Source organism: Alternaria conjuncta (genome assembly GCF_024043145.1).
Source record: "Alternaria conjuncta strain BMP 0040 chromosome Unknown scaffold_43, whole genome shotgun sequence".
Taxonomy (NCBI): Eukaryota; Fungi; Ascomycota; class Dothideomycetes; order Pleosporales; family Pleosporaceae; genus Alternaria; species Alternaria conjuncta.
This window is the reverse complement of record NW_026250132.1, coordinates 1-18,881: the sequence shown is the minus strand read 5'-3', so window position 1 is coordinate 18,881 and position 18,881 is coordinate 1. Positions and strand designations below refer to the sequence as shown.

At 54.2% G+C, this 18,881-nt stretch overlaps 6 protein-coding genes across 6 annotated transcripts; 3 read left to right on the top strand and 3 right to left on the bottom strand.

The window, feature by feature from the left end:
- Positions 1-501: 501 nt before the first annotated feature.
- Positions 502-885, bottom strand: J4E85_011723 (uncharacterized protein; the record flags this gene model as incomplete). The annotated part of the gene is made up of 1 exon (XM_051475924.1): positions 502-885. The coding sequence occupies one exon, from the start codon at positions 883-885 to the stop codon at positions 502-504; it is 384 nt and encodes a 127-aa protein (XP_051320272.1).
- Positions 886-1,956: 1,071 nt separating this feature from the next.
- Positions 1,957-2,763, bottom strand: J4E85_011722 (uncharacterized protein; the record flags this gene model as incomplete). The annotated part of the gene is made up of 1 exon (XM_051475923.1): positions 1,957-2,763. One exon carries the CDS (start codon positions 2,761-2,763, stop codon positions 1,957-1,959), a length of 807 nt encoding a protein of 268 aa, XP_051320271.1.
- Positions 2,764-5,039: 2,276 nt separating this feature from the next.
- Positions 5,040-5,893, top strand: J4E85_011721 (uncharacterized protein; the record flags this gene model as incomplete). The annotated part of the gene is made up of 2 exons (XM_051475922.1): positions 5,040-5,245; positions 5,458-5,893. 2 exons carry the CDS (start codon positions 5,040-5,042, stop codon positions 5,891-5,893), a joined length of 642 nt encoding a protein of 213 aa, XP_051320270.1.
- A 1,650-nt stretch (positions 5,894-7,543) lies between these two features.
- Positions 7,544-8,572, bottom strand: J4E85_011720 (uncharacterized protein; the record flags this gene model as incomplete). Its single annotated transcript, XM_051475921.1, has 1 exon — positions 7,544-8,572. One exon carries the CDS (start codon positions 8,570-8,572, stop codon positions 7,544-7,546), a length of 1,029 nt encoding a protein of 342 aa, XP_051320269.1.
- Positions 8,573-11,883: 3,311 nt separating this feature from the next.
- On the top strand, positions 11,884-14,184 carry J4E85_011719 (uncharacterized protein; the record flags this gene model as incomplete). The annotated part of the gene is made up of 1 exon (XM_051475920.1): positions 11,884-14,184. One exon carries the CDS (start codon positions 11,884-11,886, stop codon positions 14,182-14,184), a length of 2,301 nt encoding a protein of 766 aa, XP_051320268.1.
- A 1,686-nt stretch (positions 14,185-15,870) lies between these two features.
- J4E85_011718 (uncharacterized protein) lies at positions 15,871-18,626 on the top strand (the record flags this gene model as incomplete). The annotated part of the gene is made up of 3 exons (XM_051475919.1): positions 15,871-15,952; positions 16,000-18,447; positions 18,518-18,626. Coding segments are annotated over 3 exons (2,639 nt in total), but the record flags the coding sequence as incomplete, so codon positions are not given.
- Positions 18,627-18,881: the final 255 nt, after the last annotated feature.

Below are 18,881 nucleotides of genomic sequence, written 5' to 3'. Positions count from 1 at the left end.
CAGGCGTGGATCTTGGGCAGCTAGTTGGGGGGTTTGTGGCAGGGTGCAGGTGCCAGGCGTGAAATAGCGGGAGCCTCTGTGTCGGCAGGCGGGTGGTGGGTGAGGTGAAGGTGTTGTTGGAGCTCCAGCTACGAGCACCGCAAGTAGCAGTTTCCGCAATCATGGAGACGTGGTCCGTGCCCGCTGATCCAAGCTTAGAGCGTCACGAAAGCGACGCGCTGTCGTCACTCTCTCTGCAGACGGTGACGAGACAGAATCACGCTCGCGGTTGCGCGGGGCCTGTTGGGACATTCGTGGGTCTATCGATGATCGAATACACTGACATCCGTCGTCCCATATAATATCCGATAGCAGACATGTCACTATCTCACCACCGCAAGGCAGCGCCTACCTGGGTATGCAATCCGGAGACGTGATAACAATGTTATATATTACTCAACAGCGCTTCATCAATCATAACACGACCGTCGCCACAAGTTCCATACCATGTCTTGGTATCATCTACCAACCCCCCGTCCCACTCGCCGACTCCTCCCTCTCCCTCCCCTTCCCATCCACCAGCCTAACCGTCTCCTCCAACACCAGCAAATCCCTCTCAATCATCTCCGCCCAGTTCTGAATATCCCCCACCTCATTCAACTTCTTCGTGCCGCCCTGGAGCAGTTTATCCCACTCGGCAGTCTGTTTCGCCAGCGCCGCCGTCTGCTTCGCTAGCTCCTTTTCCTGCTTTGCGATTGCCGCAGAGTTGGCGTGCAGGTCGGCGGTGCGCGTGCGCATCTCGTTGTCGACGGATGCGCCGACGCTGGCGAGAGATGCGGTGACGGCTGCGCGCGCTTCGGTTTGGCGGCGCTGGGCTTCTTCGGGCGTGGGTGGTGGGGACGGCATGGTGGGCGTGTCGTGTTTGGTGTTGTCTGAGAGACGGTGTTTAAAGGTTTTCACGTTGGTAGGTAGTGTAGTAGTTCGTCTTGATATGGTAGAGGTAGGAGAGTGTATGTGCTCGAATGGTCCTCGCAGCTACTCTCAGCGAATGATCGTCCGCGAGCTACTGCGTAACTCCACCATAGTGGCAGACTACCTAGTCTCGCTTCGGCTCTTCTTGGTATGCTGCGTAACATGGTGATTGGCGATTTGCGTCTTCTGCCGGCGCCGTTGGAGGCCGCTTCTGGCTCACTGCGTGATGGTGTAACGGGGCTTGATGTGAATGGCCGGACGAAGTGCTCAATCTATGGTTACGACTAGCATCAGGGCGCTCTCTAATCCCGTACCTTTGTCTGCATCTTGTACACGTGTACAAGGCTAGTATGCATGTCGTACGGCGTGACCATGGAATTCTACGACTGGGCGGCGGGGCGTCTGTTGTCGGCAGCGATTTGGTTTGATAGTACACTGGACGTTGCCTTAACACAGAGATCTCATCTTCAGAATGAGAGGGTTCGACATGTTTGTTCGTGCGCCTTTAGGCTCGTAGTATGATATGCGCTTGGTATCGATGTCATCTCGGCACCGCGAGCTTCTCATGCTGGAAGTTTGACAAACACATGTCTAAGGGATTCTGAAAAGCAAAAGGGCACAATGGAACTGCCACGAATTGAGAGTTGTCGCTTGTGTCGCCTTCTCATAAAAATGGTGGCTGAAGCCTGAGTCGTTGCGGCGATTTATCAAAGCGGGGCAGTCAGCGGGGAGCATTCGGGGCAGTCGGGGCAAGCGACGGTGCCACAATCAACACCTTATCGTAACTTGCCTATCCGGGCAGCGTAGTCATTATTATCAAAGATCATGAACGTCGGAAAGGTAGAACTTGTCTGGGCCCAATTCAATCAAATTCGTAAGAGAACACTACAATCCAAGAAAAAAAGATAAAAGAAAGTAAAGAAAGGTCGTAAAAAAGTCCCCAAGTGATCCAGCCACGCATGTATCCAGCCCCAAATCCCATCAAGTCAATCCCCAAATCGACCCTTAAGCCTCAATCTCCTGAGCAGCCTGCTTAATCGCCTCCTGCATCTCAGCGTTCATCTTTTCAGCCTGCCTCTGCGTCTCAGCATCCACCTCAACAGCGTCCCTCTTCGCATTCCTCGCCTTGATCTTCGCCTGCACGCCCTTAATCTGCTGCACAAGGAAAGCCACGCCCTCATCCGCGCGGACACCATATGTCAAGTGCGCAGGCAGCACGCTCAGCGTACCGAGGCAAACAGCGTCGCCAGGCTGGCAAATGATCTTGACCTTCTCCTTGGGGAAGTTAGGGATCTGGTCCCTGTCCTGCAGCTTCTGGGTGTCGCCGTAAGTGACGACACCGGCGATTTGCTGCATGACGGCGGGGTCGAGGCCTTCGATGGCGCGGTGGCAGACGGCTGCGCCTTGGGAGTAGCCTGAAGCGACGATGACGGAGTCGGGGCATTTCTGCGCCATGCTGTTGAGGGTGTCGGCCATCATGTTCTTGGAGCGTGTGTCGGTGCCGCCGGGGAGGACGTTGGTGCCGATGGAGGCGGCGTAGGGGATTCCCTCGGTCGCGACGGCGTCGGCTCCGAATTCTTTCTTGAGGCCGTTCGAGGTCGGGGGGCCGACGACGGTTCCCATGTTGCCGATCTCCGTGGAGCCACGGGCAAAGGCGAAGAGGACGTCTTTGCAGCCGCCGCGGCTGAACTCGCTCGAGCTGGATCCTGTGCCGCCGATTCCACCACCAAAGAGCTGGCGGCTCTCGATTTCGACGGGGCTGGCGGAAGCAAAGCCGGCAAGGGCAGCAATGAGGACGGATTTGGCGTACATGGTGTTGACTGGTGGATGGATAGGGGGAAGTGGGATGAAAGTTGAATCTGCTATTGACAAGAAGATAGAGAAGAAGCGAAAAAGGTAGGAGCGAATGTAAGCACCGGGCCTGTGAACTGTAGTGTTGCTGGCAGTGTTGACTGATGATGATCTCCAACTGAAGCCGGCGTCCTACCTTCTTATAATCCCAAGATGTTCGACCAGGCATATGGCCAAGCTCAATCTACCCATGACGACGATCAAGTCGAGAAGACAGGGCATAGTGCCAGGCACCGCCAAGGTATCATTGGGCTCATCGATGAAGTGGAAACAACCGGTAACTAAGATCGCAGCCGAGGAAGGTGTTCGTCGACTCGACACTGGATTGGCCAACTCTGCATCGGTGTATTGCAAGGACAACAAGCCCCAGTCATGCGACTGCTACCAAGTACTGCCAAGTAGGTTGAGTTCTCATGAGAGTCATGGTGGAGATGGGGTACGGAGGAATACCAGTCCCACTTCGAGCCTCCTCGACTCGAACAACCTGTACGGTCAACCACTCAGGACCTTCAGGTGATCCGACTACCGAAAAAGCACTATCATCATTCATGCGCTTGGACTTTACTTTTTAGTCACCCCGGCTGATCTTGCTACAGGGCAGTGCCCCACGCGAGGATGTTCCTAGTGTGTCCGCAACGTGCCTGCCGTGCCTCGGTACGCTGTGAACTCTGCTGTGAATCATTGGCCATAGTGACGTCCGTCTCCGAGCTGTCAGTGTAGGAGGTTGAGCTGACAAGAAAACGGCTGTCTCGAAAAGGCGGAATGACTTCATCGCAAGCAATGCGAGGAAAACTCTCGACACAAGATGCGATTGGGCAGTCTGCGGATGGAGGTATTTCTGCATGATACTGCGGTTTTGCATATAGCGAAGTTCCTGTTCGTTGTCAAGAACGCTTCCAAACGCAAACAAGCTTTCGCATATTTGCTGCCGTTGCTGGTATAGGGCTGATCGACGTCACGGGAGCGTCCCGTTATGGACCGTGTGCTATTTTAAATTCGCCTGACGCTCTTAGCTGTTTCAACACCCAACGTGATACAAAAAGCAAGCGCACCAAAGATGGCCAAACGCTGGCAACGCCAGCACCGCAAGTTGACCGTTGTGAACGGAATGCGCCGCACATGGAAGCCATGCCTTCTTGCCTTTGACTGCGACGTCTGGTGACGTTGGAATTCTTTTCGCAAAGGTACTCCAATAGATGGATGTTTTAGTGTGTGCGATGCTGGCAGACTGGGCATGTAAGACGAGCTTGCTTCCACTCACGGCAATCTACTGTCGGGATGCTTCAGGCGATGTTGATGCAATCTGTCCAAAGGGTACCAGCCATCGCAACACCCTTGGTGCTCGACTCCGTACCCTGCTTCATCCTGCGGACGCCAAAAACGAACAGTTCTTGGAAGCAAAAGAAGCAGGTACAGCATCAGCCACTGCAGGGTGTTGCCATTGTTGAGGATCTTGGATCTTGCGATCGATGCTTCCATGATCTTTCTGCAACCCCATTCATCCGCATCACCTGCCCGCGCTGGATGACTCGCAAGGAGGGCGCGATCGTCTCAACCTTACGCCTGGTATTAACCGTTGATTCGATGAGTCGCTGAGTCGCTCCAACCCTGAGCTTCTGGCAATATGACTCGGAAGGAAAACGGCATTGATTGTGATGAACATGTCGATGCTCGCGTTCGCTTTTCCAGACTGTTCATCTCGCTAAGTGCGGGGCGCCGTTGTTCACTCTGGGCCTGGAGCCGGGTCGGGTCGATATTGACATTGCACAATCTTCGTTATCAGGTCTATTGCAGTCAGTGCCAGGGGTTGGGATCATTCGAGAGTTGTTGTAAGATGGTTGTTGGAGGAAGACGATGGCGCCACGTGGGTGCCAGAGGCGGAAAGTTAGAATAACGACATCAACCGGCGCGCGGTGGTCAAAGCGCGCCGTCCGGCAAACCTTGTGCGACGCGCCTTGATGGCGAGGAACAAACATCTCTACGATGCGTACGTGTCAACCGTGGACAGAAACATGGACTCTATCGACCTCGGAATGTCTGATACGAAGCAACCAACCTTGCGGAACAGGGATGGTTTCCGTCGGAAAGCATCCCACTCCCGAGCCTCGCGATAACGATAGCGTATGATTGGGCGGAGCGTACCAACAACCAAGAAAGATACATGTACGCAGCAAAAGACCTATACAACCCTCATTAAACATCCAGAAAGACACAGAGCACTCATCCCCAAACTCAACATGCACGACCCCGTCGCCTCAGCAAAAGCCCAAGAAGCAACCCACCAATACACCTTCCGCCCCGCAACCCCCGCCGACATACCCTCCCTGCAATCCATGATCGCATCCTCACTCCGCAGCCTGGGAAAAGGGTACTATACAGACGCCGAGCTCGACGGCTCAATAGGCTACCTCTTCGGTCCAGATTCCGTTCTCATCAAAGACCAGTACGTATAAATTCCAATCATAATCAATGGATGAGAATAAGGCGTCCGTCATCAACTGTCATCAAGCATTATCCATTTGCGGAAGAGGGAGGGGGGATATGTACCCCTCTTCTCCACATTGCATTGCCAAAGACCAGATCCAGAAACCTGGGTAGTGGAAGGGAAGGAGGGGGGGAATTAAAGGGTAGTAAAGTTGATGATTTCGCAAACAGAACATACTACATCCTCCACCCCCTCAACGCACCCCTCACAATCTGCGCCTGCGGCGGCTGGTCCTTCCGCAAAACACTATACGGCGGGGACTCTGCGCCCTCTCCGCTGCGCATGCCAGAGAAACGCGATCCAGTCGTTGACCGCGCGAGCATACGAGCAATCTTCACGAGTCCGCAGTATGCGCGCAAAGGCCTGGGCACGATGATGATGCGGTATTGTGAGGCGAGGGCGAGGGAAGGGAAGGCAGGTGAGACGGACGGGTTCAAGAGGCTGGAGATGGGGGCGACGCTTAGTGGAGTGCAGTTGTATGAGAGGTGTGGGTATGTGAGGAGTGGGAGGGTGGATGTGGTAACGTGTCCGAATGGGGAGGGGATTCGGATTTTGCATATGACTAAGGATATGGATGGGGAGGAGGAGGTAATAGATGGGGTCTGAGACAGGGCTGGGAAGGGGAGGGGGGTGTTGGTAAAGTGTAGACCTAAAGATACATTTTGCGAACCGACCCTTCCAAGGTTGTTACGATCGGGGTATTAGCCGTGACCTGTGAGCTTGTAAGCGAGATCTAAGGTGGTACTGTACACGGCGCAATGATGACCCGTGAAAACGTCTTTCCTGCACGCTGGTGAAATGCGGTGATGTGTTGTCAAGGAAGCGTGAACCCTGCCGCTTTGGGTTAGTGGATGATGGACGCCTCGCGGTAAGGCACCCGATCGGGCGTATCTACTGCTTGTGGCGCTATGATGCGGTCTTGATTGGGGGTATCACAGGATAGAGCAGGAGAGGTCACTTGAGTAAGAAGCTTGGGTGGCTCGTATATCAAGTAGGCGAGATTGTCCGGTTGTTCGATTATACGATTCCAGGTTCCTCTCTTTTCGCGGATCACGCGCGAATTGCCATAACTACGGTGCGAATATTTGGACGATAAGCTTTACCCCGAGATCGAAGTCATACATCGACAGCATGTCCGACCCCAAAGCGGCCGCGCTGTCAACGGCAGTCGTCATCATCACCGTACCATCGGGCACGTAATCTCACTGTCGACATTCATTCGATATAGCCAATCTACGTGGCTCGTGGCTTCAGGGTCTAGCCTTTGAACTTGCTCACCGGGGACGAGAAGAGCCATTCCGGGATTTGACGCGCGTGGAATTTCGGGTAGTGTTGGTCTTCTCTGGACAGGCGGTGACATGTGAAGTCACTCAAACCTGCCACGAGGATGCGAGGGCCAATGGCACGCGAAGCGATGGTCATCATCGGAATACCCAGGTGCTTATCACTTCAGTACGCGCGGTCTGCCAGCGTTGCGAACAACGAGCGGGGTGAAGAGCATTTGGACTGGAGAAGAGGTCTAGGCGGAAGCGCTGGCGGGATTGTATGGCAGCGATAAGAGCCATTGCGGCAACTCCTGACGACGCCGAAGTCGGGCACGAGCATGTCAGTCACAGCATCACTTGATGAAGCGGCAGGAAGCAGAATTGTAAAGCACTTTTTTTTGGAGGAGAGTAACTAGGATATGTTATCGCAGAACGCACCAACGCAATGAAACCGAACGCATCCGGCTCCGATGCCAATACCAATTCCGCCGCATCCCCCAATGACTCTCCATTTTGTCGTAATTTGATAAAGAAAACATTCAACGCAAGCAGTGCACGTGAGTCCATGACGCGTGTTCCAGAGTTGCCTTCCAGTTAGACTAGGAGCCAACAACGCAAGTCATGACAGCCAGGGTATCGAAGCTCGAGTGAAGTGGGGGCTTTGTGCTGTGTCGTCATAATCGTCGGCTGTGTGCATGAGTCGATTCGTCTATGTGTTGTAACTCCAAATCCCAAGGACGCGAATAACTCCAAAGGAAGCCAAGGCCCAGAACATAAAGGTAACAACCGGTACCTCACCGGGAAGGAGATCGACTTGGCCACAGATAGCTCGGTGACAGTTGTAGTAGCTAATAGTCACATTGGTTGGAAGCTGGGCGTGCGCCAAATCGATGCGAAACCGGAAGTACTCCAAAGGTGAAAGCTGACATGCAGACCATGATGTAGAAGCGTGAGTGTCATAGTGTGGGGCTTTGTGCGTGGAAGGAGGTTGTTATGACTCCAGAAAGTCGTCCATCTCCTTCTCCAGGCTCTTGTTCCAGAGGTACTCGTGGTCTGGCTCGATGTGGTAGTCAACGGGGAGGTATACGTCTTCCATGGTGGGGATCTTGCAAACCTGGTCCATGGGGTACTGCTCGATGGCGGGGAGTTGGTTCCACATGAGACCCGGAGGACCCTCCTCGCGGGGAAGAGGAAGGAAGCGACCAACACCTGTCTTGGCTCGGTCATCGCCTTCCCACTTCATCTCAGCCATTGAAGGCCACGGAGCGATCTCGTCCTTGCCGTTCTCCCAGTCGTTGCACCAGATGGTTTGCTCACCTAGAGCGCGGCCGTAGTTTCCGATCTCTTCAAAGTTGCCTTCTAGACCGCACCTAGTGAGTGTCTTCTGAACGTCAGAGGAGATGGGAGAGGATATGAAACGGGCGTCTTCCTTGCTCTTGACCTGGTTTGCGAGCTTGTTCGCCTGCGATGCTAGCATGGCCTCTTTGTGAGCAACGTAGTCGCTCAACTTCCACTTTGAGACGTCAGAGTTCTTGAAGAGTCGGCGCATTGCATTACGGATCATGAGGAACTCTTGCTGGACCTGTGCGTCGGGGGACATCCATGTACGCGAGTTGCGATAACTACCCGCGCCGCCACCTCCTCGACCGTTATAGCCAGCTCCGAATCGATTGTTGCCACCGAACCCACGACCAGGAGGACCATAGACACTCGGCTCGTTGTGTTGCTTCTGTCCGCGCTGATAAGGGTTAGTGTAGCGATCTACGGTGTCCCTGCGGAGATCAACACCACCGCCGCTGATGGCCAAACCGTTGAAGTTGAGGTTCTCTGGGCTGATAGGGCTATTAGGAGTCTCAAGACCATCACCGCTGGAGCGGACGTCAGAGCTCTCGTCGTGAAGGGTATCACCGCTAGAGTCGGATGTTGGAGATATGACTTTGGTATCCTGGAGCTCTGGTGCAAAGGCCTTCTTGGGTGTCGCGACTGAGTCCCCAGTTACGACTTTGATAGGATCGACCATAGAAGGTGACATTGAACGATGCCTGATGGGGTGGTGTGGGAAGAAAGATAGGCGCTGAGGCTGTGCAATGTTTCAAGCCCTAGAGGTAAAGGCCAACGGTATTCAACTTTGCGTGGGGCTGTAGCGTATAGGTGATGTGTGGATGCGGTAGAGAGCAGCGATGTGATGAGACTGTAATTTGTAGGTCTGATAGAGCCAAGAGTGGTAATGGTATGAGCCCAAGCGGTTATGAGAGACTAGATCAATCTAGGTACTCCGACTATACACGAAGTTCTATTAGCAAAGATTCACTACACGTGCGCTGGTTCGGGTCCAAAGACAGCGTCACCGCCTTCGCGATGGCGGTCGGTACGAGTTTGCTGCCCGAACACATGGTTCGCGGGATGAGATAGATAGCGCAGAACCTCCGGTCATCTGCGGGCGACCAGTAGACGAGATTTGAGTCGACACCGCCCCGAAGTTTTGGAGAACGCGGCATCGATGTGCAATGTGTTTGTCACGTACCTGAGAGTCTGGGTCTTGCAAGTGCGGGGGTTACAAGATACCTGGGGAGATAGTGAGGCGCCAAGTTGTTGATCCCGAGCGCTTGTTCTGAACCTCAAAGTGAGCGAATGAGGCAGACCTGATTGCTCACATGAACAAGCTTACGATAGGTGTAGTTGGTAAGTTGAGTTGGTTATTTGGTGAGTTCTTGGGTAGAAGAGGTTTGCGGACAGAAATGTGTGTTATTGTAGCGCTGAAAGTCGCCTAATGTATGTCTTAGCTGCCATAGGTCCAGCCTAGCGATGATAGAAGGTGAGAATGAGAGCGTACGTTCTGCGTGATCGAAGTTATTGTACTCTCAGTGGTAGCCTGCGATATCGGTCACCGGGCTCAGGTACGTGTTCACCTGCTCGGCCAGCGGTGTATTGAGCGGAGCGGGGACTGGGATGCGGTACGCTGTCGCAAGAGCGGTAATATTGGAAAACGATTGCGGTCTCTTCAGCTGTGCGCTCTCCAAACTGATAACAAAGTAGAGGACGGGAGGGACGATTCGGGCGAGTAGTAACAAGTGCGGTCGGTTCGAAAGCGGAGGAATCTGATATGTACTGCGAGTGGTTAATAAAGTTACGTCACGACGGGCAATGCAAAGTGCGAGCAATTGAGAGGTTCCGGAACGAGTATGGCGCGAGTGCAGTGAACGAGTGGGTAACGCGGAGTGGGTAAACAAGTGGTATTTTGCGGCTGGTGGGGTAAGGTGAGGTTTCTCGTCACTGAGCACGGCCTGCACGGTCGAGTTGGAAAAACGACGCCCGGGCTTATGGTGGACACAGAACGTGCTGGAAGCTCGCGTTCACCTCACCACTCTCCGGATCTCGGTGAACCCCAAGCAGAAATGAATGACGTGTAGCGACCAGCGCTATCAAGGAGAGGCAAGCGGACGATGATCATAGACGGTGACGGTGAACAATAGACGAAAGGGGTTCGGAAGAAGAGATGGTGATCTGGAGAGAAGTTGAGAGCTGGGAGATGAGCGAGAGATGTTGTATGTCTTGGTCAGCCAGAAATGGAAGGAAAGCGCGCTCGGAATACGACAAGTGCGCCCAACACGAGGAAGCGACAGCCCATAAGGGTTGTTGACGACAACCTCTGCATAACGCATGCATTCTCATCGCATTCCGAGGCGTGTCGCACTTTGAAGCAGTGGTTTTGTACCATAGAGCAACAAACAATCAGCGGTTCAGCAGTGGTTAGCCAGACATCCATCAAGGAAATGCATCTCATGGAATACGTCCTACATTGAGAGACTCAGTTATGCTACTCAACCTAACATGTCAGCAACCTTCCAGAGGATGAGACAAAGGACAGAGAACATGGCATCATGGAAGAACGGTTGGCTACATCGGCGGAGTGATAAACCTTACGGATTGGCGGTATTGATCTGCAAAGACGTGTGGTACGGGAGAAGAATTCGCATGCGAGGATCTCGCGTCAATATGTACAGCATGGCCATGCAGGAAGACGTCGGACATGAGCAATCGTCGTCGGCGTTGATGCAGTGCGGAAGAATGTTTGAAAACGGGTTCGAGGAGATGAAGTTGGGACGACAGGGCCGTGTTTGAGCCTTCTTAGCGAATGTGGCTTGATTGGACAGAGGCCATCGGGCAGGCGCGACCGGCGCGACCGGCGCATGGCTCCACACCAGCGCTACGCCGCAGCCACGCATGCGACTTGGCGTATTGATCAGATTTCTGGCTACGGCATCTTCACGGTCAAGCATAACGGCGCGTGACGTGAACACTCGTTCTATTTTGGAAGTCATCGAATGCGCAACATCTGGCGGCGCTGTTGATGGAATTCTTGTGCGTGAAGTTGGCTCTTGACAGCTGCAGAAGACCAGACTGGGTATGACGTCTTCGCTAGCTGCAGCAACGCGAAATCAAGGCATGACGGCGCCACACGCCTTCGGACAGCCGTGCGGCGACGTGTTGCTACATAATGGCGGCGTCGCGCATCTCTCCGCGCCTTGAGCACCTCCTCTGCCAGCGACCGACGTTCAGAGGTCGTGTTCCCTTGCGCTCGACAACCCCATCCTGCGACGACCCCAGATGTCACGAGGTCGTGCACCTGCCTTCCTCCACCGTCTGCGGGAATATCGCATGCCAACGAGCGCAAGCCGTGGAACAAAGGACACCCGGCTCGACTTGCGACAACCACTCGAGGACAAACCGGCCCAAAATAACAGACGCTGGCAGTTCGATCTGTTCTAGCGTCTTGTTTTGAGCCCTCTCCCAAAAATCGGCCTGACTGGTCGGGAGTGGCTTGCTCCACTTCTGCGGGCGCGTATTCGGGCCACCACCTTTCCTAGATTTGCCTGTTCTAACTTGAGCCTCACGATCGTGTATGCCCTGCTGAAACTCTCTGGTCGTGCAGGCCTCTTCTCGAGGTATCATTGGTACCTGGTGGGGAGGCCTGCTACTGGTCCTCGCTCTCTCGCGGTACGTCGATTCCAGTCATTTTACCCTAGTCGCTGTGAAGTAGATATTCACAGCGGTCTTCCCCACTCCAGGCTCCTTCACCTGGCTGCTTCACTACCACCTTTTCCTATTGCATTGTACGGAGCGTTGGGTTTTCCTATTGTTGTCTATTGTCTTCACATTGCAATACTTCGCCTAATACTTTTTCCTACGTCGCTACCTTGTCTCTGGAAGACATTCATGACCTAGCTGGCCTACTCCCACGACCGCACTTGTTTACTGCTTATCATCGATCCTGAACCTCAGAGTCTAATACGCCAGCCAGACCACGTTTCACAGCCATACATCTTCGCCATGGCTTCCTCCGCGAACCAACAGCAACTCTTTCCACCTGTGCCTCCATCTATGTCCGCTGGCGATAGTCATGAGATGCGAGACTACTACCCATCGCAAGATGCACCACGACCTACAATAAACCAGACACCAAACTTCAAACCATACCTCGGCCTTCGAGCTAGGCTCTCACAGATATGGATCAATCGCTGGACGATCCTACTGCTCCTAGTCCTTGTGCGACTACTCATCGCCATCGCAAGCACCGACGCAAGCCTCGTTTCCGCCCGTCGGGAAGCCCTCAGTGCTTGCACCCAAGTCGAGAACATCGGCAGCTCCATGGCCTCCATGCCTCACTACATGGCCAAGGGCGTCAACGAAATGACAGCTTCTGGGGTTGAGAAGGCAATCAGTGGCCTCATGCAAATGCTCGAAATGAGCGTCACTGGTGTCGAAGAGATCATCCTCTTCGTCATTCACATGATGACAAGTACCTACCTCTGCCTAATCACCCTTGCTGTCAGCGGCAGCCTTCACGCCGCTGTGGAAATCGGCGAAGCTATCAACAAACAGCTCGACGAAACCATCGAGTCTGTCACCGAAGACATGGGCGACGCCGTCAAGTCCGTTTCCGACGGCATCAACTCCATCATGGACAAGATCAACTTCAACCTCCCGGGATTTAACAAGCCAGAAATCAACCTGGACGACCAGATCAAGAAGCTCAAATCACTGGAGATGCCTCCTGATATGGCAGAGGGTCTCCAGAAGCTTAACAACTCCATTCCGAACTTCGAACAGGTGCAAAACTTTACGGATGGTATCATTCGCCTGCCTTTCGAAGAAGTTAAGAAGTTGATCCGCGGCATGGACACATTCGAATTCGACCGTACAGTTCTTCCAGTGCCACAGAAGGAAGCACTAAGCTTCTGCTCCGACGGCAACTCGATCAACGAGTTCTTCGATGATCTGATCGAGCTGGCCTACAACGCACGGAAGATCGCGCTCGGTGTGCTCATCGTCGCCGCCATCCTTGTTTGCGTCCCGATGGCGTGGATGGAGATGCGCCGCTACCGGAAGATGCAAGAACGTGCTGCTCTCTTCGCCGAGGGCCACGATGGTATGGATGTCGTCTATCTCGCGTCCCGGCCAACATCTTCTGGCATCGGCCTGTGGTTCGGTAGGCGCTTCGGCTCAGCTCGTCGACAAGCTGTCATGCGCTGGGCCTGGGCCTACGCCACCTCCATCCCCATGATGTTCCTGATCTCTCTGGGCCTCGCTGGTCTTTTTGCATGCTTTTGCCAATACCTCTTGCTCAAGGCCATCGAGGACAAGACCCCAGAGCTCACGGATCAAGTCGCTGACTTTGCCGGAAAAGTTGTTGAATCGATGAACAACGCGTCCATGTCATGGTCTAACGGCGTTAACGGCGCCGTCGCTGACTTGGACAACACGATCAACGACGACATCTTCGGCTGGGTAAACACCAGTACGACGGCAGTCAACGACACTCTCAACTCGTTTGTGGATCAGATGAGCACCACGCTTAACGACACGTTCGGTGGCACTGTACTTTACGACCCGATCAAGGAAGTTCTCAACTGCCTGATCGGCCTGAAGATCGCCAGCTTCCAAAGTGGCCTCACTTGGGTCCAAGAGCACGCCCACGTCAACTTCCCTGGCGTGGCAAACGACACGCTATCTATTGGAGCCCTTGCTGAGCAAAGCGACTCAGACTCTGCCAACCAACTGCTCGCTGACCCGAACGGCAAAGCAAAGGACGAGATCACCGAAGCCGTCGAACGCGTGATTGACAAGCTGATGAGCGGCATTCAGACCGAAGCGCTCATCTCCACCGCCCTGATCCTCATTTGGCTTTTCATTGCCCTCGGCGGCCTTGTCTACGCTTCGACGCACCTCTTCCGCCGTGATGATCCAGAACTCGGACGTAATCCCTATGTCGTCGATCCCGCTTTCGACCGCGAGGCCAAGCCCAGCGCCGATTACCCCACCACCGCGCCGCCGCAATACGTGCCCAACGACTACAACGTGAATAAAGCAGCACCTTACACGCTTGCACCCCGACCTTTCTCTACATTCGAGTCTGGCGACAACATCGAGCCAGCAACAGAGAAGGTCGGCCGAGTTGGGTTACGCGCGGTGACCGACTCCGCACGCCCAGGGCATCTACGCACCAGCAGCCATGGTCAACTCGCTGATCCCTCACCTGCCGACGACCGCTCCGGTCCGTTCTCCGACCCACATCAATACACTCAGTCGCCCTATCCGCAGGAAAAACAGCAGCAGAACCCGTTCATCTAAGATCCGTATTTTGTCGAAATATCTGTAAGCCAGTCGCCAACCACCTGACCTTTCGGCTTGCCTTCTGCGTCAACCGGCCAACGACTGGTCTTACTACTAGACAATCCTACGAACCTGACCGACCTGCGATGAGCCGTAATTGCTCAGACCGAACCTTGCGTTTGAAGTTTTCTTTTCCCCTTCCTTTCACGATGATGCGATAACACGCTCTCTGGGGAAGGGGTTCGGGCACATGCACACCGCGTTGATGAAGCTTGCTTCTCCGCTGTGCATGTGCCGGTGTTTTGATTCTTACATTTTGGCCTTTTTCTCAATATACCCCAAACCACGATGTAACTTTCTTTGTGTTTATTTGTCTTGTGTTACTGCTCTCTCTTGCGAGTGCGTGTTGGATTGATATCCCCTCATCGCCAAAAGTTTGACAGCGAAGCTCTGCAGACAAACTACTTTTGTAACTTTTCCATTACTCTCCTTGCTACCCGAGATGTTTTGTGTGTTTGTCTGCAGATGTCTTTCCATCAAATGATGAGGTTTTGTGTATATCTCCTTGAGTATGTCTGTTCCCGAGGTCCCTTACGCCCGATCCTCTGTCCAGCCCTCCTACATCCCCGTTTCCCTTGCCCTTCATTCCCACACCTCGACGCTGTATCGCCGTCGCACCCCGCCTCGCCGTGGCTTGCCCGCTTGGCGCGCTGCACAGGCGACCTCTTGGTGTGCATGATGATTGTGGTTCGAGGCTGCAACGGGGGTAGTGCTGTGTTTGCTGGACACGAACCGGCAATATGTGGATATGACTCGCTCATTCGCCACGCCCCTCCGACTCCTGTTTTGGCTCACCAGCCCACTTCTGGCTTTGTATGCTTTGCACCCGTTGCTTGTGGCTGCGTGTTTGGGGGTCAAGAGGAGGGGTTGATGTGCTGATTGGTAACAAGCGTTGTGCTTTCCTCCTGTTTTCCTTTCTTCCAGTGCTTTCTGAGAGGGCCGCGTTGGGAGAGATATGGAAGACATGTTGACGTTGAAAGCCGACATTTTTGTGTTTGTTTGTACGGGTGGAAGCATCCTCGTCCCTCTGGATGAAGGGTTGGTTTCTGCCGTGTTCTTTCTTTAGAACCGCCGCTTGAGTTGATCCTGGAGGCGCTTGCGCCCGGGACCTGTTATTGCAGGCGTTTTTGCTGGGATGTTGGTGGTGGTTGCTGGATAGCCCGAAAGAACCCCACTCGAGTGGTGTGTCTGTGGGTGTGAAAAATGAGGGAGAGATGGTCCCGCCGCATGACGGGCCAACGGTAGAAATTTCAAATATCCTCCCTTATCCTGTTACTGCACAGTCATGTTTGAAGTTATTTTCCCACTCGCTCAACCAGCAACACCCACTCTCATTCCGTATCTCGCTCATATGCCTATTAACCGGGCGAGCATCTTAGGTAGATTAGATAGATTATCAATGCAAAGCATCTGATCTCGACGTTGTCTTTCAAAAGTGATTGCTTGGAACTGTTGGTTGAAGCAGTCAAGTGTCCAAGAGTGATGTGGCTGCACGTGGCTGGCTGGACCCTGGCCAAAGCTCCGCGGCAATGACGATGACCGCCGAGCTCCAGGCGCATCCCAGGCACCCATGGAGCTTGCAGCACCCGTCGCATAGCGACATGAACATGGCCAAATGAAGTCGCAGTCGATACAATAGCCGCAATGCTCTCTGCATTCACCGCCCGACCCATCGTCGAGCTCAAGCAGCGCGACAAGTCGAAGATCGAGTCCATCCTCGCATATGGTACAGCGCCCGCCTGCAGCATCTCCCCAGCTTACTAACACACCCAGGCGACCGCGTGCTCGTAGGCTTGAACACGGGCGCTCTGCGCATCTACCGCGTAAACGACCAGATTGAGGATGTAGACGCCGACCGCAAGCAGAACGGCGACCCGAACGGCGAAAGCGAAGCGCCTGCCACGCCAAAAGCCAGACCCGCCGACCTTCTACGCGAAGAGGAGAAGTTCTCCCGACGCCCGATACAACAGCTGGCGATTATCAAGGAAGCGAATATCCTTGTCTCGCTGTCAGACAACTATGTCTCGATCCACGACATTCAGACGTACCAGTTGCAGGAGAAGCTTGAGAAGACACGGGGTGCGACTACGTTCGCTGCGGCAAGCAACATCGTCAAGGACCCCTCGACTGGCATTCCGTCCATCGTGAGCCACCTGGCTGTCGCCGTGAAGCGGAAGATCATACTGTGGACATGGCAGGACATGGAGCTGACGGGCGACGCGGTGGAGATCTCGCTCATTGCGTCCGTCAAGAGCCTGACATGGGCGACAGGCACCAAGATAGTCGCTGGCATGGACCCCGGCTTCGTGATGGTCAACATCGAGACGCAGGAGGTGCAGGACATCATCAAGCCAGGCGCGTTGGCTGAGAACGGGAGTCAGGGCGGAGCACGCTTCGGCGCTGTTTCGTCATCAGGCATGGGATACATGGGCATGGGTAGTTGGGTGCCGAAGCCGCTCGCGACACGACTTGGAGAGGGCGAGATGCTGTTGGCGAAAGACGTCAACAGTCTGTTCATCGATACAGATGGGAACGCCCTCGAGAAGCGACAAGTACCCTGGCACTCCGCCCCCGAAACCATCGCATATTCGTACCCATATATGCTCACGCTACTACCTCCTTCGAAGGGCAGTCTGGAAGTCAGGAACCCGGATACCCTGAGCCTGCTGCAGACAATCGCACTACCCAACGTCAGCTTCCTCCACGTACCGCAGCCGAACATCAGCTTAGCCCATGCCGGAAAGGGTTTCCTCGTCGCGAGCGATCGATCGATATGGCGCATGGGAGCGCAGAGCTACGAGACACAGATTGATGAGCTGGTCGCTCATGGGCGTTACGACGAGTCGCTCAGTCTCCTCAATATGCTGGAAGATACTCTGCTTTTGGACAAGGAGGAGAGGGTGCGTGAGATACAGATATTGAAGGCGCAGGCCTTGTTCGACCAGAGGAAGTATCGCGAGGCGATGGAATTGTTTGTCGATGCAAAGGCCCCGCCTGAGCGCGTCATCGCAATGTACCCCAGGTCTATCGCTGGCAACCTAGCGCCAGAAGAGAGTGTCAAGGGTGATGGGAGCGTGGCGGATGAGGAAGAAGCGAATGGAGAGAAACCAACGAAAGAACAAGAAGAAAACACACCCGCTCCTGTAGCTACGATCGGGCGATCGATGATGGGCCGGTTTGGAGTCGGAGGACATAAGAAGGTCGATTCAGACGCTGCATCTATTCGCACCAACTCTGCCAAAGACGACACTATGGAACCAGCGAGCGTAAAGAAGAGGCCAACCGACCCCTCCCAGCCCGACAAAGCGGCCGCAGAGAAAGAGTTCAAAGACTCTGTTCGCGCTCTGCAGTCTTTCCTCACTCAATGCCGCGTCCAGATAAAACGCTACATCGACACCGACGGCAACCTCAAAGAACCCCTCCCCACACCGAGCGGCAGCCAACTCGAAGCCGAAAAGCCACCCTTCCACATCTTCATCGAAGAGTCCTCACTCCAATCCCCCGTCGATTGGAAAGCAAAACTGCTCGAAGTCGCCCAACTCGTCGACACAACCCTCTTCCGCGCCTACATGATCGCCAACCCCAGCGTAGCCGGCTCCCTCTTCCGGCTCCCCAACTTCTGCGAACCAGACGTCGTGCAAGAGAAGCTCTACGAAACAGGTCGCTACGCCGATCTAATCGACTTCCTCCACGGCAAGAAACTACACCGCCAGGCCCTAGAACTCCTCGAGAAATTCGGCAAAAACGAAGCCGACGAAGAAGTCTCACCTGCACTGCAAGGACCGCAAAGAACCGTTGGATACCTACAGGCCCTCCCCCCCGAACTCATCGACCTCATCCTCGAATACGCAGAATGGCCCCTCCGCACCGACCCCCAACTCGGCATGGAAATCTTCCTCGCCGACACCGAAAACGCCGAAACCCTGCCTCGCGACCGCGTTCTCGAGTTTCTGCAAAACATTGATTTGAAACTGGCGGTTCGGTATCTCGAACACATTATCGAGGAGCTGAATGACCTGAATGTGGATTTCCACCAGCGCCTTGTGGATTTGCTGTTGGAGAGGTTGAAAAAAGGAGATAAGGGGGAAGGGGAGGGGCAGCAGGACAAGTTTGAGAGTGAGGAGGAGAAGAGGGATTGGAAGGAGAGGTTGGAGGTGTTTTTGAAAAAGGGGAATGCGCAGTATAATCGGTATAGGGTGTTTCAGCAGCTTCCTGCGAATGGTATGTTGATTACTGATATGAGAGGGGGAGGTTGGAATATAGGGGATGTTTTTGCTAACGAGAGGTACAGATCCGGATTACTACGAAGCGAGAGCTATTGTGCTGAGTAAAATGGGGAGTCACAAGCAGGCACTGGCGATCTACGTGTTCCAGTTGAAGGATTACCAGAAAGCTGAGGAGTACGTCCTTCCTTCCAACCCCCTCACTCTTCTACTATCCAGCAAACATCTCACTAACACAAACACCACAGATACTGCAACCAAGTCTACACCGCACCCCCCACCTCATCCCCTTCCTCGCGCCCCCACTCCCCGGAGAAAATCCGCGGCACAATCGAAGACACAGACCTCTCAATCTACCACGTCCTCCTCTCCCTCTACCTCCAACCCCCACCCCCCCACCCCCCAAACTGGCCGCCCGCCCTCTCCCTCCTC